Source organism: Leptonotus elevatus, chromosome 9 (assembly GCF_054856555.1).
Source record: "Leptonotus elevatus isolate MCC_2025b chromosome 9, RoL_Lele_1.0, whole genome shotgun sequence".
Taxonomy (NCBI): Eukaryota; Metazoa; Chordata; class Actinopteri; order Syngnathiformes; family Syngnathidae; genus Leptonotus; species Leptonotus elevatus.
The window spans coordinates 19248241-19270823 of NC_141247.1; the positions used below are offsets into that span (position 1 = coordinate 19248241).

Consider the following 22583-nt stretch of genomic DNA (forward strand, 5'->3'; position numbering starts at 1 on the left):
GCATAATTTAACCAACTGTACATGGTAAATGGTTCTTCATTCATATCAGGCTTTTCCACCTTACCAGGCCCCTCCAAGCGGTTTACATTTTGACTATTTATTCAATATTCACCTACTGATGGCGCAGCATCAGAAGCAACATGTTACCTTGCCACTTAGACACATACTTAACTCATTCACTCAACACATTTTTTCCCCAGGTTTTATGAAAACCTAGAATTTTTTTTTTATTGTACATTTATAACAGATATCAAATTTGTAATTAATCGTGAGTCAACTATTGAAGTCATGCAATTCATTTTGATTACAAATTTTACTCGTCTGATGACCCTCATTTTTAATATTTTTTTTACAATTAGGGGCATCAGGCGATTACATTTTTTAATTGTAATTAATCACATGACTTCACTAGTTAACTAACGATTAATCACCAATTTTATATCTGTTCTGAATGTACAATAAAAACAATTCTAGGTTTTCATACTTTTGTTAGCAAAAGTGGAACAAAATGTTAAATAGAAATAGTTCAAATTAATTTTTTAAAGTCTATAGCCATCAATGGCAGTGAATGAGTTAATATGGCCCACCAAGTATTTTTCACATATATATATATATATATATATATATTTTTTTTAATTCATTTTGGGCCTGGTGCGATGCATGAGACCTCCTCAGGGAACTTTTTTTTTTTTTTACTGTACTCGAATAAAGTGTAATTGCACATCCAATAGAGTAGGTGGCAGTGGCACTGTCATTATCAGAAAATACACAAGGAGAATGAGCTCATCTGCAGAGATGTACTTGAAGCAATTTTATAGACAAATTGATACTATTTATAATCGTGGTGGAGAGTTCTAGGGACGTGAAATATTTTCTTCCTCCCTGGGGGTAAAAAAATAAAAAAAGGAGAAGCACTGCATTAAATAATTGGTTAATTTATTGGAACTAAAAAATAAAACATTTATAAAACAATCTCACATATACAGTCCACTCAACATTTTTGTATTTATTCTAGTAAATAACTGGTTGATGATAAGTAAACAAACTGGACATTGAGAACATGAGAAAAATGATAAAATAAACATTAAAACCCTTTGTTAAGTGGTCAAGCTGCAGTTTGCCCACCCATGCCTACAGTATGGAAAATTAGTTTGTTTGGACCCATTTTTATAGCATTTAAAGTGTTTATTGTATTTAAACTAAGTGTAAAACTAATCCCACACGTTCATGTTTAAAAGAGCCTGACTAGACCTGAAATGTAGATTTTCCAGAAACATACTGTCCTTATATTCCGAAAGGTGACGTCATTCCTTCTTTGCAGATGTCAGCGTTGACGTCGCTACACAACGAAAGTCAAAAGTTCAAATGAGGTTTTAGACGTGATTGTCAGACGCAAGTGTTCTTGATAGATCACAAGCCAACTCTTACAGAAGAGAAGATTTATTCAACAGCAGATTTTTTTTCTCCCAAAAAGAGACATTTATTTACAATTGGTATAAAAATGTTATGAAGCTCATCGGTGTTCTGATGACGTTCAGAATTGGCCTGCAAAGCTCTACCTCCTGGTTTGAATGATACCACACACAGGTGGACGCATAATAGCTCGTCAGTGAGCAGTGAAGAATATTCCCTTCCCCAAAGAATCTTAAAAGTCCATTGAGCTGTGAGCCAGATAGTCCTTCCTCCCGATGTTGGTGACCTGCTTGGTCTGCATTGCCTCCAACTTGGGACAGTCCGTAATGCGATGACCAAGACCACCGCAAAATGTACAACCCCTCTCCCCTATGAAAGACCACAAGAATATTTTGTTAGAACACACACAGTCAAATAAAGACGGGTTTTTTTTATTGTCAATTTGGTGAATGCCTCACCTCCGATATCCAGCATCGTTTCGTCTCCCGACTGGAGCACCTGGAGAACCGGAGGAACCTTTTGCTTGGCTTCAATAAGCAGAGCTTTCAGATCCATCAACACGGACTCATCTGTGGGGTAAGTAGCAAAAGAAAATGTAAAAACCTGTACTAACCAAAAACATATAAAAAAGTTATATTTTAAATATTGCTACGGAGACGTATTTATATGTTGTTGTTTTTTTTTATGCTAGAGCATACAGAAGGCTTTGATGCAGCCTCTGAACCGAAGAGGTCGCTTAAAGCAATGGTAGTTATTACAAAAAAGGCCAGCAGGTGGCAGCAGAGTAAAAGAGATCAACCAGGGCCATGTTGGAAAAAAAAGAAGCTATTTTCCCCAGTGTTCAAAAAAACCAACTGATTTGTGAATAATGATGAAATTTAGTTATATTCTAATGCTAATTGCTGCCAAACGGAAACGCATACAAATACACCTGATGAAAGAAGTGACTCAAATCTTTCGTTTGGTAGGTTCCATGTTTTTTATAGCAATAGCACTGTGGGCCTTGCAAAATCAGTCAAAATCCAGTAAAACAGCCGGGAGCGAAGGGGGTTGCTTCAGTGAAAATGGCTGGGAGTGAATTAGTTAATGACAAATATTTTCATTAAAAAAATAAAAATAATAATAAACTTATATCTCTGTGGAAACTTATTGCATAGGTAGCTTCTACAATATTCCAATCAACTGTAAATTTAAAACACTGCCTACCAAAACCTGGATTGAGAAAAAGTATGAATCATTCTTAACATGAAACGTTTTGTCAGGATGTGAAAAAAAAAAAGCCAGTCTTTTTATCACTCTTTGTCTCACTTCCAGCCAGAGGATACTCATTTAACAAATCAAAAAATCTAAATTTGACCAGGGTATGACTAATTGTGGACCATGCATGGAGATAATTATGTGTGTTTTTGTTGTGGTCGTCATCATTCGTGCAGTTCCTTACCACAGCCTTTATTGATGAACGTTGTGGCGATACCAGTCTGACCGGAGCGCCCTGTTCTTCCAATTCTGTGGACTGAAATAAAGAAGACAAATATATTTGAATATTTTTCACAATCATTGCAAATGTTTTTATGAATGCTGATGAAGTCCAAACAGAAACGGGAAAAGGCAATCGTGAGTGAAATATGGTTCGATAGTTGACTGCTAAAAATATGATAATACAGCTAAGCAATTTCTTAATGCACATTTTGAAGTCCTTTCATGTTATGTAGAGTTTAAGCTGCTTGCTCTCCTTGCAAGCGACGTGGCCGTCACACTATAATGGATAGTGACTGTGACTGCCTATACATTTTTCATGTTTACTGAATATTTAAAAACCTCTTGGATCTTCTGCAATTTCTCCAGTAGGTTAATTAAAGAAATGTCCAGATTTAGCCTATAATTCGCTGTTTGTTCTCATATAACGCCAAAACCTATTTAGCAAACACCAACTGGAAAGGTTTTAAGCTACTGCCCTTTAACACACAGAGTCCTCGGGACTCGTGAAGCTGGTGTGAAGGCACTCACAGCTGAACCATTATAAGGAGCGAGCCAGCGCCGTCGTGAGCACACAAGAGTATTTTCTCACCATAGTTTTCGATCTCCTCGGGCATGTCGTAGTTGACTACGTGCTGGATGGCCGGGAAATCCAGACCTTTGGAGGCCACATCTGTGGCCACTAGGACGTCTTTCTTTCCTCCCTTAAATGCTTCGATGGCTTTTGTTCTTTCCTCCTGATCTGGAACAAAGAAAAAGAAAAGAGACTTATGTTATCATTGTGTGGAAATTTTCCTTTTTAACAGCTGTATAGTGTATAGAGACAGACCAATGTTTTTTTCAGGGCCGATACCGATTATTAGTAGTCAAGGACGCCGATAACCGATATTTGGAGCTAATATTCATTTTCCCCTAATGGGGCAAATTTTGGCATAATTTTGTTTTTAATTCCAGCTCTTAATAAAAAATAAATACAAAATAAGCATATGTTTATTGAACAACGTTTAGGGTTAATAAAATATTGGAGTTAAAAAAAAAATAGGCATCTTTGTTTTACAAATCTAACACAAAATTCAGGAATCTTCCAGGGGCAGTAGCATGTCTTCAAAAATTTAATAAAACCTTAAGTAAATAGCTGCCTATTGTTTGTTACAGTAAATAGTTTTTTTTATTTTTATTTCAAAATACATTAAGTATTAAATTTTTACTGATCTAGTTTTAATTTCAAACAAAGACAGAATGTGCAGAGAGTTCTCAGGGTCAGAAGCATCTATTAAAATATTTAAATAGTTAGTTCCCTGATTTGTTTCCCCCCCTGAACACTTTTTTAACTCATTCACTCCCAGCCATTTTCACTAAAAGCAACCCCCTTCGCTTCGTTTTTACTGGATTTTGACTGATTTTGCAAGGCCCACAGAAGATTGTGTTCTATTGATATAAAAACTTGGAACCTATCAAAAGAAAGATTAGAGTCACTTCTTTCATCAGGAAAAAAAAGTATATTTGTATCTGTTTCCGTTTTGCAGCAATTAGCATCGGAATATAGCTAAGTTTCATCATTATTCACAAACCTGTTCACTGGGGAAAATAGCTTTTCTTCTTCTTCTTTTTTTAACATGGCCCTGGTTGATCTCTTATACTCTGCTGCCACCTGCTGGCTTTTTTTTGTAATAACTTACCATTGCTTTAAGCGACCTCTTCAGGTCAGAGGCTGCATCAAGCCTTCTGTATGCTCTAGCAGAGTGGTGCCCGTGTTCGGTCCTCGAGAGCCCCTATCCAGCCTTTTCCATGTTTCTCTCCACTAACACACCTGATTCATGATCAGGATCGTTATCAGGCTTCTGCAAAGCTTGCTAATTAGCTGATCATTAGATTCCTGCAGCACTGCAGGAGAGAAACATTGAAAACGGGCTGGATAGGGGCTCTCGAGGACCGGACTTGGGCACCACTGCTCTAACATAAAAAAATAAAAATAAAACGTATTAATACGTTTTTGGAAGCATGTCAATATTTAAAATCCCCATCAAAGAACCACGTCTATTAAGGAAGATGGGGGAATGATTGGACTCAATTCAATGGTGGCTCTGTGAAAACGATGAAGCAAAAAGGACATCTCGTGGTTTTGATGAGGAACTACAAGCAACACAGACAGACTAAATTGTCCATAAATGTGAACGCAAGTGTGAATGATTGTCTGACGACAAGTTGATGGACGTATTGAACACAATAATGCCTGTACCTTTTCCTCCATGAATGGCCACTGCTTCCACACCTTTCAGCAGCAGATACTCGTGGATGGCGTCCACGTCAGCCTTTTTCTCAGCAAATAGCAACACCTTTGGGTAAGAGCAAAAAAAATGCATTCACAAATGCGTGTCAGATTTTGATGAGTATTTAAGTACTGACGGGAGGTGTTGTTTTCTGGAGACACTCGAGCAGATACACCATCTTCGCCTCTTCTTTGACGTATTCCACTTCCTGTTCAAACAGTCAGTCAACTTTTACATCGGGAAGTGTTTGGCAACGGAATGCAAACACCTGGATGTTGGATGTACCTGGATGACATCCAAGCTGGCAGCACCCGCTCTGCCTACGTTAATGGTGATGGGTTTGACCAAAGCACTCTTGGCAAAATTCTGGATCTTCTTGGGCATGGTGGCACTGAAAAGCAGGGTTTGCCTTTGTCCCTAGAAAGAAAGATGAGATTAATTACAACATTGCTCCTCTTCCGCATACTGCACTGCAAACTCAACATTTTCCAGTATTATAAAACTACCAAGATATAAACCACTAATCAGCACAAAGAATCTGACTGAAGGTCATACTAGATTTTGCAAAGAAGTACAAAGTTAAGCCACAAAAGTTTGGGCCAGAATATAGAGAAATAATATTGAGGAGGAAAAACATCACATTCAATTCATTTTTCAAAATCCTTCTCCTTAGTCTTTACCTTAAAATAAGAAAAAATGGTCCTGATGTCCTCCTCAAAGCCCATATCAATCATCCTGTCAGCTTCATCAAGCGCCAGGTAGCGACAGATGTCCAGACTCACCATCTTCTTCTGTAACAAGTCCATGAGACGCCCGGGAGTGGCGACCATCATGTGCACACCACTGCGAGCGGAAAACATCTTATAGTACCTTTGCTCGCTTTTGTCATTTCACACTTGATGGATAGGCAGGCACTCGAGAGACACGACTGCTGTGCATTTCAATGCACTACAACAGTGGTTCTCAACCGCGGTCCACGAGTACCCTTATCCAGCCTGTTTCCCATGTCACTCTCAGCCAACACAGGTGTTGCAATTGATCAGCTAATCAACAAGCTCTACATGAAGCCTGAAAGCGATTCTCAGCTCTGTTGGCTGAGAGAGACGTAGAAAGCGGGCTCTATAGGGGTATTGGAGGACCGACCGGGGTATAGAACCACTGCACTAAAACAGTGATCCTCAAAGGGCGGTATGTGAGCGCCCTCTAGTGGTACACGGGGGAAAAATATCACATAATTAATCACATCCATGCAAGACACATATCATTTAATATTATTTCACAAATGTAATACATAAAAAATAAAGGCCTCCCCGATCTGAAGTTGTTAAAAAAACAACAACAACAACCAAAGCCACAATTTGTGAAAATAAGAGTTTGACTTGCGGGTCTTAAATCAAAGAAATGAGCTGCTGCTGATTATGTATTCCAACTATGACCTTAACTTACTGCTTCACAACTTCCATTTGCTCCTTGACGGACATCCCACCAATGCAGAGGGCCGTTCGCATCTGAGGGGCTCCCTCCTCCTCCAGCAGTTTGCTGTAATATTCAATGATGCCGTACGTCTGTCGGGCCAGCTCTCTCTGGTGCAAAGTCAAATCACGGTTTCTTGAGTTGCTGAAGAACAACATGCTGATAACCTCTATCATTTTAGGTTTTAAGATTCTGTGCATAGTCAGGGCATTGTAAATAATTGTAATTAAAAAAAAAAAAGTCTAAGAGAAAAATAGGCTGTGACTTACTGAAGGACAGATGATGAGTCCATAGGGTCCCTCTCTTTTAAAGAAGGGTAGCCGCTTCTCCTGCTCCAGGGCAAACATGATGATGGGCAAAGTGAAGACCAAGGTTTTTCCCGAGCCAGTAAAAGCAATGCCGATCATATCGCGACCTGATAGACTGAAAGTACAGGTTAAATTGTATGAACATTTTATACCGTATCATGTATGGAGGAACCAGAAATTATATAAAATATTTAAAAAAAATTCAACATAATTCAGCTTCTATGCTAATAACATAAATAAAAGTGAGCATTCTAATTTGGGAAAAATACAATTTATATGTGTGCATACTTGACTTACACTGTTGGGATTCCTTGAATTTGAATCGGCGTTGGATGTACAATTCCCTTTTTCTTCAAGCCTTTTAGAATTGCTGCAAACACGACATAATTGTTAGCGGACATATCTCAGGTATGTTCACATAGAAAGACCAAGGTGAGTGTGTATACGGGTTGGTCGAAGGGGTGAGGGTTAAGCATATAGTCGAACCTGAAGGAAGCTTCATCTCCCTGAAGGTTTTGATCGGAGGAGGGATGCCGTCTCCATCAACCAGGATGTGAAACTTCTTCCTAACGCGTTCATTTCGTGTCTCTGGCATATGGAGGACATACCGCGGAGCCTTCCAGCTACAAAGAACCATCAGGTTATGAAACGTAGGCTCGGAAAGTTATTAAATTGCTAAAAAGTACAGTAAAATGTTCTCACCTTGTTTTAATTGGATCATCGTAAATGATACCCTTGGCCATTTCCTTCACAGACATCAGAGCTGACAGAAAAATGGGATAGTTCCCCACCTTAAGAATGGTTTGAATTTATTACAGTATGGTACAAATGTTTGTTTGTTTTTTTTACCTCTGCCCTCTGCAACACTTTCTAAAATCTTCTCTTCCTCTTTCAGTTGCTTCTCCTTGGCCGACTCTTTGCGTGCTGTTAATTCAAAACAAAATAAGTGTTAATGATTGTTTTGGGGTGAAACTTTTCCAGAATGAAACTCTTAAAATAGAAACCTTCTGCTTTTTCCTTGAGATGCTGATGCTGATCAAGGAGACTGACGTTGGAACGTGGACCGAGTCCTTCGTCTTCATCCCTGTGTTCCTCCCCACTGTCCCTGTGCTCATCATCCACTGCTTTACCACGCAATCGCAACATCTTCTGCACCTGTGAAAAGATGTATGTGGTTTATAGGATTACTTCAAAGAAGTACACCCACTGAAAGAGGGGCGATAGCATACCATTTGTTGCTTTCGGATTTTGACAGGAACGTAAGGAACATAATCGTCATCCTCCGACCCAGAACCTTCATCTTCTCCATGAGATCTCTGAAAACAAATTACGTTTGGATAAAATGTCACAGCAAAACGCAGGTGTTTATTTTTAACAAATGACACGATACTTAATATTGAAACTGAGTATATGATACAACTGATGCATAGTGATGAGGTGCTTGCTTTGATAAACAACAGAATGTAAACTGAGTTTCCCCTTAAATGATTAGAATGAGCAGTCTGTAATATATATATATATTTTTTTACTTTTTAACGTCGTTTTAAACGTTGTTTTACCTTGAAGTTCGTTAAAGTCTAACACATACAGAAATTACAGTTGATTCGGAAGTACCTAATGTGCGCCAAATTATTTTCACAGAACGCTTGACCAGGAGAACAGTAATGGTTTGGCTTGCTAACGAGTTAGCTAGCTGCTAAAGCTAATGCTGAATGTTACCCGCTGTAACATACTTTTAATTGGCGCTTACCTTTTTAAGTTGATGATCGTCTTCCATCTTTTTTAAAACGGTGTGCCTACGTGGGCAACTAGTCTGTGACGCTAACTGAGCAATTATCCACACAAAAACGTAAAATTTTATTTAGTGTACATGTATCACAAACTCGCTGTCGGCCAAAGCTAAAGCTAAAGTACGGAAAGCTAAAAGGCTCAAAGCTTGCACTACGACACAGTGACGTCAACAGCACTTATGCTACGTTCAATGAACGTGTAAAGTCGGATTACCCGCCTCCAGCCAGGAAAAGTGAATTAGGACGCCTCTTTGAACGGGCAGGTCCCATTTGCGGTATAATCGAAATCACATTCGTCTCGAACGCATTGATGTAACTAAGCCAATGAGATTCACGACTCCCCACATTCATCCAATGCAGCATTATTGATGAAAAACAAACGCCACACTTAATATATGTTTGTCAAAACTGCATCATTTTAATCTTCCGGAACGAAAGATTATTCACAGTATCAAAAGTGAGTTTCTTTTTAAAACAAACAAAACAAGCCAACATACACTTGGCTATTATTGGTATAGTATAAATCTACATTCAAAACATTAAGATCCTCTTTCTCTAAATGAATTAAACCAGGAGAGCATCATGGAAATAAAATGACAGAATAAAGATTGACTTTATCTATCGCAAGGATAACCATCAGCTAAAAGTGGACTGTTGATGCAGCTGTTTCTCCAAAAGATGTGAAGGTTTTCCTTAAAATATCATCAAGCCTTGTAATTCTAATTGGAAACAGAAGAGTAGTATGTTTGAAAATGTTTCACTCACACACAACCCCTTGTAAGACATGCCAAAGGCTCAAAATGGCCCAAAAATAACCACTTAATATGTACAAGCATCAAAATGACTTGAGTGTGGGTTCAAATGTTTAACTCAAAATTCCCTCTGCGATAGATGTTTGATTCTAAAACTACACTGGCTAACACTATAAACGAGAGTGAACACCAAGGTAGGAGCGACGTTGAGAAAATACATTTTGAGTGAGCGACCACATCTTCTCAAACACATCATGCATGGGCACGTCGTCATTGGTAACCATCACGTGTTGGAGTGCATTTTGTGAGCCAAATGTCAAAAACGTTCACTGAAAGTGCTTGTGTATATGAATGAATTTTGCTTACCCTCATTTCATACTTATAGAAAGTCACCAAATATATTGCGTTCTGCTTGTGAGTAAACATTGAGGACATTTGTCAAGCATGCTGAACGTGACAACATCAGGGGAGGGGGAGCACCAGAATTAAAGTCCAAAGTTTAACACCGTTCAAATGTAAGATTTCTGATAAAAACATTTATTTCATTTAAGGTAAATGTTTACATACTACATACGTCAGCACATGAATGCAGTGGACAAACACACTAGTTTTCCCATTTCGGACCTGTCACTTGGTGAACATTGCCATAACAGCAAAAAGAAGGATAGAGCTGGCCTTGATATTGATCCCTGGCTGACTAGCCACCAGTTGAACGATCAGTCTTTTGAATGAGTAGTGAAAAAGGTCCCTCTACTCGACAAGAAGAAAACTGGGAATGAGAGAAGGCCTCTGGCCAAACACAGCTCTATTGAAAGAGTTTGTGGTGTGACATATCTCCGGGCTCTCGTCGGTTATTGAGCTGCATTGGAGGGAACTTTTTTGAGGCTGAAGTTGGACCAATTCACCGCTACCTTCTGGCGGGTTTGTTTTGCAGAATCGAGACAGAACCTAAGAAGATGACAGGACAGAGAGAAACAAAGAGGAAACTTTTAAATGACACTTAATTAACGACAAAGTACAGGTAAAGCTCCAAAGTCGAAAGGTTCGAGTTCAACCAAAGTTTCGGGAAAAACTCGAATGAGGAACCAATCATCAGCATCCCCCTCCCAATCAAAGTCAGCAAATGTTGTTAAAAAATTAATTATTGTAAACCCCATCCATTGCAGAATTATTATTATTTGGACTGTTAATAACTATTTTGTGCGACCACTAGATGGTGGTACTGTAGTGCAAACACAACATTCAGATTAATATTGCATTTGTGTAACACGTTCTAATCAACAAAAAACACCGGTTTTCTCTCCATCTTAGGGGCCATTTTGCCACTTGCTATCTATTGAAAATGACATCACAAAAGTGAACAACCAATCACGGCTCACCTGTTTTCTGAGTCTGGTCATGTGACTTTCGCAAGCTGAGCCGTCGTGATTAGTCGTTACCGAAGCTGACCAACTGTGATGTCATTTTCAATGACAATGACAATTGACAAAATGCCCGCCCCAAGATGGGTAAAAGGGCGTGGATTTTTATACTTAATTCATACTCCACAAACACAATATTAATCAGAATACTGTGTTGAGACTCGTGGGGCTGCATAGAAAATATTTTAAAATGTTAAATCTGATTATTTTTTAAATATTTTGTATTATTTGTATTAACTCACTCACTGCCATTGACGACTATAGACGTCAAAAATTCATTTGAACTACTTCTATTAGTTTAACTTTTTTTTCACTTTTGTTAACAAGAGTATGAAAACCTAGAATTTTTTGTTGTTGTACATTTACAACAGATATAACATTTGTGATTAATCGTGAGTTAACTATTGAAGTCATGCAGTTAATTACCATCAACATTTTTAATCGCCTGACACGATTTAAAAAAGAAAAGAAAAAAGAAAAGATTATTGAAAATTAGGGACGTCAGGCGATTAATTTTTTTTAATCGTAACTAATCGCATGACTTCACTAGTTAACTCACTAGTAATCACAAATTTTATATCTGTTCTAAATGTATAATTTAAAAAAATCTAGGTTTTCATGCTTTTGTTAACAAAAGTGGAAAAAACGTTAAACTAATAGCAATAGTTCAAATGAATTTTTGACGTCTATAGCCGTCAATGGCAGTGAATGAGTTAATAATTTTTAGGTTGACTTCCCTTTTTAAGAAGAACAAAACAAGAAGTATTGTTTTTCAGGAAAAGCTAGTTTTTATAAGTTACTGAACGTCATCTGCTGTAAAAGTGATAGCTGTAGGTTGATTTTATAATGTACATCTTAGGCCATGATTATTGATGCATATTGTGGGATGCTAAGTTTTTAAGTTTGGAAAAAAATGGCAAAAAAGGTCTCTATCCATCCATCCATCCATCCATATATCTATCTTTTCAACCGGCTTTGAAGGTTCCAATGTGTTACCTTTTAAAGTATTCCACTTCCCGATCAATCTCATCCATCGACGTAGGATCCACATCTTTTGGAAGAAAGACGTCATCTAAAGATTCAATGAAAATAATTAGAATTTACATTTTGAAAGCACGCACACAAATATAGAAATTGACGTTGGCATAAATATCAAGATTATCCCGCACCAATAGCACTAGCGGATTTTTCACCCTTGCTCTTGTTCTTCTTATTCTTCCCCTTGGACTGCGCCTGATGCTGCCCGTTTGCCGGATTGCCGGGATGCGCCCTGCTTTCGGGATCGTGCTCACATCGCCCCGATCGCATCTCGCTGTCACCTTTGACCCTGTGCGCATTCGGCGGGGCGACGGTTGCTCCGTTGGCTGCCGCGTGCCGGGACGATCTGTTCTCCTCGGCTTTCTTCAGGCCGTTTCTCTGGCTGTCCGCCGCCTGCTGGAGCTGTTTGAGCGCAGCTTTTGAGCCGTTACAAATGATTTCCGCCACCCTTGACTCGGCGACTTTGGAATTGTGCTCCGAAGACGAGTGCTCCTGTTTTTGCTGTTGCTGCTGTTTTTTACTCTTCTTGGACTTTGAACCGCCGTTCCCAACTGCGCTGCTCTTAGGTTCGGAGAGGTCTTCCTTCGATTTCGCTGTAACTTGGGCCGGTACCTGCGGCAAACTCTCCGATGCTGTGGAAGTGCATTTTTCTGGGGAGTGGACTCGAATGAGCTTGGAGAGACTTGGTGTAGTGTTCAAGCGCTGGATATCCTTGGACCCGCCCGTGTTCCCTGTAGCTGGGGTGGAGTTGGCGGTGGCATCCGGCGACGGGTTTGTGTCCTCCCATCCGTTCACCAGGTCCATGTGGTTCTTAAAGGTTCCCAGTGAAAGAGGGGCCAGGTCGAGATCTATCTGCTGCATGTCAGAGGAGCCGTTCAGATGGGACAGTAAATGGTTGCTCTCCAGCGTGGCCGCCTTCTTCGGGAAGTCGTTGACGTCCAGGTTGAGGTCGTACATGCTAAACGAGGCTCGGATGGAGTCCTTGATGGTGTTTTTGATCTCTTCCAGACGACTGGTGAGGAAACTGTTGACCCGCTCGAGTTCCAGCTGCGGCCAATCCAATAAGCGTGACGTCTCGGCGGTGTCGGGCACGGGCTCGTCCATGCACTCTGTCGGATTAGAAGCGGGATCGCTGCCTGCAGCGCCCGCGTTGCCCTGCAGAGCTTTTTCCTGAAACACACATGGCATGCGGGTAATGAAATGATTGACTTCATCAAAATCATCATCTTGCTTATTTTGTGTACAAATGAAATTGAGTTAAATGATTATCATTATTATCTGCGTCCATTTAAAATGACATCTAGCATTTGGAGCACTGGCTTTATTTGTTTAAGACATACTGGTAATACATAAGGACATTTCTTAGTTACATGCAGCGCCCCGAAAGTGGTTTCATTTGGAGTGTGCATGTGTAGGTACCAGTGTGTCCGCAAGGACAACACGAGTAACTGGGGCCTGTTCTAAAAATAGACCACTGGTGATAAGACACTGTCACGTACTAAGAAGAATAGAAGGTCAACATTTATTTAAACTTAGCAAGGTACGCATTTCTTAAAGTACCAAAAATTATATATTTTCTTTAAAAATGAAATAGACTGTGTTGAAGGAAATTCATAATAATTTTTTTTTTTTTTAAAGGACATTTTAGAGCTGTAAGTTTGTTTGTTTTTTTTCAACATGAAAAGGCTGCCCTGTCATTGGTTCAGAGCATCCAAGGGCCAATAGGATAGATATCTTGGCTCGGCATGCAGTGAACATCAGTTGTTGTTTCAATACTGATACCAGTATCGGGAGGGGCCCCAATACTGCATTAAAACAGTGGCATCGGCAAGTACTAACAAGTAAACTGCCGATACCATTATTTCCTACGCTAATATAGGACCAATGGCAGGGCAGCTTTTTCATGTAAAAAAAACAACAACAACCTAAGTATTGATACGGTATCTGCAACAGCCAATACAGATTCTGATACCCAGTTTTGCAGTATCGGGGGCCAAAAAACGGTATCGGAACAACATTAGTCAAAATCTAATATCAGCCCATGCCTACTAATAATCATAAAACTAGATTTGGAACTTATTGCGACATAAAAGGGGTCTAAAGGCACTATTTCTCTTACAGGATGAATTAAAGTATCAATCTAGCAAATATCACAACCACAAATCAATCTCACCAAGCAGATGTCGCCAAAAGCAATATGACTAATAACTAGCAAAAAAAACAAGTAGAAGTAGGGATGGGCGAGCCGAGTACCAATACCAGGTATCGGTAACATTATTTCAAGGTATCGGCACTCGCGATGGCGGTCAATGCGTTTTACGATCAGGAACCAGAGTTTAGAAAAATAGAAAATTGCCATTCATTTCATGCATTTTTAAGGAAAAATACTATATTGAGATATATAGGCCTTTCTTTAAAATTATGTTATTGTTTTTGGGGGGAATTTAATGTCTTAGTGGTATCGGTACTTGGTATCGGTGACTATAAATTTGAAATGTTCGAGGTTACACAGTTTTACCTTTTGTGAATGATTGTGAACCTGAATAAATTCCAATGAATAAGTTACATGTAGCTTCAGGAAAGGAGGTAAAAACCCAATTTTATAACTAACATACCTTTTTCTTTTGTTTGTGACGAGCCCTTTTGGCTGCTTTGGCACTGTTTACAGGTTTGGGCTCAGAACTGTTGATGAAGTCCAACAATTCATCCACATCCCGGTTGTCGATGGCACCAGACGCTGCGAGTTCCGAGTCCTGGCGCTGAGGCAGCTCCTCCTTGCGTCGGGTGAGTCGCGACCGCAGCTTCTCGCGGATCTCAGCGTAATTTCGACTGGTTGGGGCGGCTGGAGGCTAAAGTTGAAATATAGATTTCAGTATTAGCTTTTCACTATTTGGGAGAATTAGGATGGACAAATAATCAAAAACACTGTGCTAAACAGTAGGGCCTGACTGATAGATTTTATTTTTTTTAAGGCCAATGAGATTCTGATAATTATTAAAGTAAAAACCCATTAACTGACTGATTAATTAAAACAATATATAGAGTTAATAAAATAAGATATTTTTTTGTCTCACAAACACTTACAACAAGGGCTGAACGATTGTGAAAAATAATTTTGATTATTTTTTTTTTGACTCAATGTTGCGATTTAATATATGATTATTTTATTTATTTTGATTAATTGTTCAGCTCTACTTATAACAATAAGGATATGAAAGACAGGTAGAACATTTGACTGTTTGAAAATAATAATGTGCAGAACTTTGTCAATTTTAAAAGTACACATATTGGCTGATTATCTGCCAGGCCCTACTAAACAGTGTGCGGCAAAGAATAAAATTGTACCTACCGCATTATGCCCAAAGAACTCGCAGTAACAGCAGTCGCAGTACTTCCCATCCTTCTGGTTAGTGGAAGAGGAGGCGCAGGAACTCCTCTCAGAGCTGCTGTCTTCATCCTCCACTTCCTCTAACTCTAGCGACGGCTCACACATCGTCCCATTCGTCATTTTGTGCCCCTTACATGCCTGGTCCCTGCAAGAAAAAAAGAAACAAGACAAACTTTAAGTCACCTGGAATCCATCATCTTAAGTTTGTTGATTGCATTATCAATACCAACCTGCAGGCCCCAGTTGACAAGCTTCCCACATTTGTAGAGGCCACCGTTCCCGTACTGTGCCCGTTACAAGGGTGGTTACAGCCCGCCGCTGATGTGCCCGATTTGCCGTGTTGTGTGTTCACAGCGGGAATGTGGGAGTTTTTGCACGGACTGGGCTTGTGGACTAATGTCGGGCTGTCCGGACTAGGAGAAGCCCTTTTAGTTGTGGACCCATGGAGGTTTGGTACCATAGGGGAGAAAGGGGTGTGGCCTGCGACACCAGCGGCAGATGACGAGGTTACGTGGTTGTGCTGACCCGAAGTCGGCTTCGGTGGCAGGAGGGAGGAATGCTGGGAAGACAGGCCCGTGGGACTATTGGGGGGTACCGACAAGTCTGTGTGTTGATGATGGTCGCTGGCGTGGAAGGCTTCACCTGGAAGGAATCATGTCACACAACCATATTTTATAGTTATTATAAAGCCCAGTCAGTTCTTTAAATTGGGCCACTGGGTTATCATTATTACAATTATTATTACTAGGGGTGTCAAAATTTGTGAGTTCATTTTACATTCCTTTAGCACCACAATTCTTTTTAACGTGCGATTAATGAACACCCCTTACTTGGAAAGCCTGTACTGGGGGAATTCCAGTCGCAACACAGCAGACCCGTCCACGTCAAAATTTAGCAGTAATAAATTTTATAATAATGCATATATTTGTGGAGACTGGGCTCAAGTTGTATTTTACAATTTTAAAAATGTGCAGAATTTCACAAGTTACTTTATGTTAAAGATGAGATAGCTCAAAATATGAAATGAAAAATGCACTGAGCTGTCACCAATGTCTTACAGATGCAATTATGCCACCTAGTGGCAGAAATATGACCTCAACACAAATCAATCTCGCAGTCATTTTTTTACAGTACATCTTTTTAATGTTTACTACATTTTATGACTAATGATGAAATTACTGTATAAATAACTAAAATATGCAGCCATATTTATATTAGTTCACTTTTATATTATCAAGAATATGAAAACTTAAAAAATACATTTTATTGTACACTTAAAACAAATGTAAAATTTTAATCGCTTGACACCCCTAATTATTACATTATCAAAAGTCCTGTAATCTTGTTTTATTTATTTATTCCAGGCCCGGGGGGGGGGGGGGGTTTAAATATCATAGAGTAAATGAACAATAAAAAGATAATATGTGAATAAACCAAACAAAGCCTGTAATAAAAACAATATTCTTTGCATTAAATACATTCAAATGCAGTGAAGTGACATTCCACAATTGAATCCTAATGTACGATAAGAAGAAGCACTCCCCCCACCTGGTGGCGTTGGCCGACGGCACACGTTCTTGAAATGCTTGGGGGTGGTCTTGCACAGGTCAGCTGAGGTAGAGAGAGGGGGCCCAACAGTGGAGCCACTGGAATTCTGGGTCAGCGGGTGACTGTAGGGGCACACTTTGGCTACCGACGTTTTAGCAGATTTCCCAGGTGCTTCGTGGAGTCCTCTTTTCTCATGACAGGCCGATCCCGTTGTTAAACCTGGATGTCGAAAAGATAACAAAAAGTAATTACAGTCAAATTACAATAAGAAGAGAGTGTACTTTTTCCCCCTACTTGATATTTATTTTTAAAGCCCTGCTCTTTTGTCATATGCAACTGTTATGCAAATGTTCTTCCTCTGCCAAAGAGGATATGTTGCCAGGAGCAAAAAATAAATAAATAGTTAAAAACTTTAAATGATTTCTACAAAATTGTGGGAGTAACGCGTGGGCCAATGTATATATTTAAGTGTGGCTCCAGACTTGTTCTTTTTTTTTTCATTTTAATGAGCATTACATGCTGTGGCAGCACATTGACAGTTGCCTTATTCTCTCAGGGAACACTCCATGAATCTTTTTCGAATGTATGCATTTATGTGATGGGAGAATCACTCAGTTCATGTTCTAAACTTTTGTTTCCATGCCAGTGTGCCAATGTTTTCTCGATGTAGAGAGCTTATCAGCGCAGATGACTGTTGACTTTATACCGTCAAGCATTTAACAGGGGGGAAGTGGGACAACAGAGGCGGAGTATTCCCAGCCTTACTATGTAGAATTTTTTTTACCAGCTAACTAATGATGCACACAAGTCATTGAGTTCAGTACAGTTAGAATTTCATGTTTGTCTAAAAATGTCAAAGTTAAGGCATTAATTGATTAATTCATCACAAAAAATGATCGCAGCTTAATCGCACTATTAATTTTGACCATAGATTAGCCTTTAGCGTGACAGCGGATGGCTACGTTTAAGGTAGCACAGGTTGTGTTTGAGCAATAAACATAATTTCATGCATCAAAGTAAAGCATTTAATGAATGTTTGCGTATCACAATTAGAATATTTGTTCACGTCAAAATATTGGGGTCATTTTCCCCCATTTTAAATTATGCACGTGATTAGCTGATTAGAAAAAGAGGAGGATGAGCGTGTGCAGTGGATCCGTAAAATGTTGAAGACGTCCTCATAACATTAAATGTCAAAATAATTAACACTTAACCGGTGCTCTTCAAATTTGGCGGCGGGAAAATGTTGATTTAAAAAAAAAAAAGAAGGCTTTTTTATTAGGCGATTAATCGTGATTAATCAGAATTCTAAAATGTGATTAATCTGATTAAAAAATTTAATCATTTGACAGCTCTACTAAAAATACAACCTGAGTGACGCATCAGATGAGCACAACAAAGACAATTGAGACCAGAAGAGGAAGCAATCAAAAAGCCTCCTGAAATAAACTCTTCCTTTTAAACTTAACATTGTACTAATAAGTTACATAAAGGGGGGGAAAAAAACTAACGGAGCTGCTGAATGAACGTCACTCACGAGGCGACAAACCTTGCTGTAGGTGTAAGGAGGCACTGTGGCTGCAGTGCTCTCCCCCGTTGGTGTGGGCCGAGTTCCACAGCCCAGAGAGTTTGTGGGCTGACAGGAAGGAACTCGGGTCCCAATCCACAGTACTTTGCTCCGGGTAACCATTCCCACAGCCCTGGAACTTGCAAGAGGAAGAGTGTGACAATGGTACCTGCAATAAGAAAACACACACACACGCACAATTATTTCAGCACATGCCTTGTAGTTTATCCCTGGCAGCAACAGTAAGTAGGTGTTGAAACGGAATCAGACTGTTAGTGACTCAATATGTGCGGATGGAAGCTACTGCAAAAGTTCACAATCATAACAGGAGAGACTCTGCTGCAGTCATACCATTCAACTATTTTTAGCATTTGGAACTGCCAAGAAAATCTGACCCCAAAAAACTTCAAACGTTTCAAAAATTGTTCAAAGGTTGAAGTAAACTGAGACAATGAGGTTGTCCAGACAAGAAAGCAGAACTCGCAAATACTATCATTCGGAATTGGAGCACGTTTCTGGTAAGAAATGCTTGTAAAGTCACGCAAAAACTCGGAAGTTGAACAGTTAGCATTGACGACTTCCGCAAATCTTGTAGGACTTCAGAAAATAAAGTCAGATTTGCACTTTAAGTGGATAAGGAAAAATGTGACGGCAATGGTAAAACCAGTCATCTAAACGGCTAAAGTAACTTTTAGTTGCGATCATTAATCAAAGGAGACATAAAAGACAACTGCTTTTATACTTACATGAGAGTTAAGAATGTGAAAAAGTGTGACATACCTTCCCTCTCCTAGCTTCTGTATTGCAATAAGTCCATTTCAGTTTATTCCGTTTTTATTACTTAGCTGTTAGGGCTGCTCGATTATGAAGAAAATATTAATCATGTTTAATTTGGTAATAAATGTTATCATGATTCGGAGAATCATTACTTTTTTGGTATAAAATAAGAAAATGTTTAAACATGTAAAAAAAATAATAATATTAAGACAAATACATTTCTTTAAAACACTATAATTATCCAAGTTCCTTTTGGACCAAACAAGTTTTATTAAATTAGTAATTTAATTTTTTTTAAAAAGGTGCAAATTAGGGGTGTATTCTCATAAGAATCGCAATTCTCATTTAGTACGATTCAGAATCTATTTTAAATGTCCCAAAATTGATTTTATTTTAGGTTATTTTATACTGTCTTCCCTTTGTTTGTGTGTGCCTTTATTGGGAGCGCTGTTCATGTTGTACCCGATGTGGCCCCTTAGGGGCAGTGTGGTTCCACGCGGTCTGATACACTGTTAAGTTGTAGCCACATTAGAGAGTAGAAAAAGTCACAATCAAGTTATTCCAATAAAAGTTGTTTTTTGCAGCGTGGACCTCGTTCTTTTGAGTGATAAAAGTGTCGCGATTAGCACACTAATTAGCATTAGCAAGCCAGACTGGAATAGATCATTACGATTCCTTGAACATCTATAGATTGAAGCAAAAATTATTGGCAATCAAATCATTTTGAAAAAATAAATAAACAATCGGCCCCAATCGAAAATCGATTCTGAATTGAATCGAACACCCAAAAATCGGAATCGAATCGAATCGCGAGCCATTCAAAGATTCCCACCCCTAGTGCAAATATATCATCCGGCATACAGTACGAGCCAGTTCCCTTCACTTGAATTTACCCCAGTTGGCTGCTCCTGGGCGCTCCGTCTCTCCTCCTCCTCCACGCTCTTGCAGCAGCTCTGACATATCCACAGCGGCACCTCACCCAGCAGGGACTGGGACAGCGAGGGCACCGAATCGGCCAGCTTACGCCCTGGCGCCTCGCGCAATAAGGCCTGGGAGAGTGCGGGCACGGCGTCGGCCAGTTTGGTGCCATGTCCCCCGGGGAGCCCGTTCACAGAATTCGCCCCCCAGTCCTTATATTCACGGTGGCACAGGAGGCAACAGGTATGCATCGGCTGAGGACATAAAAGAATACCAGTGTGATTTAATAGCACATTATTAGCTGTCAAACTGCAACACGGAAGACGTCACTTTCCTGGATAATTAACAAGACATGACATAACCTGAAATAACGGGGTGTGCTGCTTCATGTTGGAAGTTCAAATTTAACTACAAGCTGCAATTAAATTGGTCATTTTTTTGTCTCGTAAGATACAGTGTGCATTATATTATTGTAGTTAAAACTACATAATTGGCTGAGCTGAAGTAATGATTTAACAACTCGTTACTACAATGTCACATTATTAATTGTTGGAACAAATATCTGCCCGCAGGATAACTAATGATTAAAAAACTAAACGGATTAAATGCAAATTTGGTTGAATTTATACCCTGTGTTGTACGTCACAACACTTAGCCACGTCACCTACATTGGTCTAACATGGGCACTCGCATCTATGGGCAGTGTTTCCAAACCTTTACTGAGACATGGAACACCACCAAACAAAAATACTGAAATAAAAATGTCTTGTCTAAGTGTGAAATCCAGTCCTGTTGAATTAAACACAAAGATGATGCTGCATAAATGATGACAGGTGGATACACAGGTAACTGTATTTCGGAGAATTTAAATTTTATAGAGGATTTTAGAAGTGCTTGGATTGCTCTTCTTTTTGTTTTTGCTTTCTCAATCATGTGATTTCATATATGATTCTTTCTTTTTTTCACGGTCCTCTTCCCATTTATTTTTTAACAAACAAAAGCAATATATTAATCGGTATTACGATAAACACGATCATGAAATACTATCATGAAATAATATGAAAGATAGTTTATTAATCTACTTCAATTAGAGTTGTAACTTACTAAACAGTGACTCACAGTTTTTTAAGCATTCACTATGACAAGTTTGCAAACTTCTACCAAAAAAGTGTGTTGTAAATATAAGTATCTGTCACGATTACAACAATAATGCAAACAAATCTGTGGCTTTATAACTTTAACATTTCCATATTCCATGAACAGTGAAATGTAAACATGAGGATTGCAGTTCTTAGGCGCTGAACACTATATTTACAACATAAAATAAAGCCTAGCGACCAAAATAAAGCATTTTTGGGGGGTCTAAGTACAATATTATTCTACCTCCCAGTGCATGGGTTCAAATGTAATTACTCATTAGCAAGCAGCCAAGTTCAGAGGTACCAGGTAAGGTGAGTGGACTTGACAGATATCTCGCCTCAAGCATGCCATCATGATTTTCTACCATTCAAAATGTTTGCACCATGCATTCCAGCGTCTGAGGGATGGATTAAAGACTACAGTTTCGGGTGCGACTAGGATAAAACGTCGAGAGTGTTAGCTACACCGTTACAAAGCCGTTATGCATCGGCGCTAACTAGCCCGATTAGCTGGTAGCGTAGTTAGCCGCCGTTTCCTGTAATGTGCGCAAAGTGAAGGTAGCAACTAGCAAGCACGTTTGCGTGCTAGCCCGCCGATAGCACGACTAGCTTCGCGGCTAACATGAGCGGGGGCGGCTGCACTGTTGTGTGTTTAACATTGGAAACTGGACGACCTGTCTGAAGCACAATGTCACCTGTCTGGCACACGACATGGGCTTTTGCACGGCCACGATGCCAAGCAGCCGAGCCAGGCGGTGTAGCACAGCCACTTGAAGTGAAGCAAAAACACGTTTGCTTGAAAGCTTGTCGGACTCTTAACGTTCCATCCACTGTTATTGTGTTCGCTTTTAAACCGATCGATTGATAAGAAATACACAATTTAGCTTGTGGGAGGAATTGTTTTCATTAGGCACATAGTATGAAGGCTAAGCGAGGCGGGGCGAACCGTAGTCGAATTAGCCCATTGTGAAATGTGTAAGTAGCTTGCCTGGTTCGCCCTGGTGGTGGTGGTCAGCCTCTCCACTCCAGCATCTCCTCCACCACCGCCGCCGCCGCCAGTTGCATCGCCGGGAGAGACTGTATTCTTCGGTACGGTCTGCTGCCCGGGTGCAAGCTCCTTCTGAGCGACGCCTTGCTGCTTGCTTTTCTTCCTTGCCATCGCGATCGGGGCTGCAAAGCGCTTTGGCCAAGTTTGCACCAGTTTCAGTAATTCCAAGAGCACACTTTCGTTTATTTTCGGACCACAAAATTTTCTCTCTCTCCTCCAGTCAAGACAACAGTCAATATGGCGGAGGACTGGTCTGG

General features: G+C 39.7%; 2 protein-coding genes across 4 annotated transcripts; both read right to left on the reverse strand.

Moving 5' to 3' along the window:
• Positions 1–1424: 1424 nt before the first annotated feature.
• On the reverse strand, positions 1425–8873 carry ddx41 (DEAD (Asp-Glu-Ala-Asp) box polypeptide 41). Its single transcript, XM_086085776.1, has 17 exons — positions 8691–8873; positions 8170–8256; positions 7945–8095; positions 7790–7864; positions 7643–7703; positions 7427–7563; positions 7238–7310; positions 6902–7055; positions 6606–6742; positions 5840–6002; positions 5445–5576; positions 5296–5367; positions 5129–5225; positions 3482–3631; positions 2855–2926; positions 1872–1982; positions 1425–1782 (listed from the first exon to the last, which is right to left on the reverse strand). Exons 1-17 carry the CDS (start codon positions 8715–8717, stop codon positions 1646–1648), a joined length of 1836 nt encoding a protein of 611 aa, XP_085941902.1. The 5' UTR covers positions 8718–8873; the 3' UTR covers positions 1425–1645.
• Positions 8874–9124: 251 nt separating this feature from the next.
• Positions 9125–22574, reverse strand: fam193b (family with sequence similarity 193 member B). Of its 3 annotated transcripts, none has more exons than XM_086085766.1 (10): positions 22267–22574; positions 20115–20393; positions 18415–18613; positions 16878–17096; positions 15560–15971; positions 15291–15474; positions 14557–14790; positions 12073–13111; positions 11900–11975; positions 9125–10430 (listed from the first exon to the last, which is right to left on the reverse strand). In XM_086085766.1, exons 1-10 carry the CDS (start codon positions 22435–22437, stop codon positions 10334–10336), a joined length of 2910 nt encoding a protein of 969 aa, XP_085941892.1. In that variant the 5' UTR covers positions 22438–22574; the 3' UTR covers positions 9125–10333. The 3 variants fall into 3 exon arrangements, with proteins under 3 accessions (XP_085941892.1, XP_085941889.1, XP_085941891.1); XM_086085763.1 differs by having other exon boundaries at positions 18427–18613; positions 22267–22566; XM_086085765.1 differs by having other exon boundaries at positions 12097–13111; positions 22267–22566.
• Between the last annotated feature and the right edge of the window lie 9 nt (positions 22575–22583).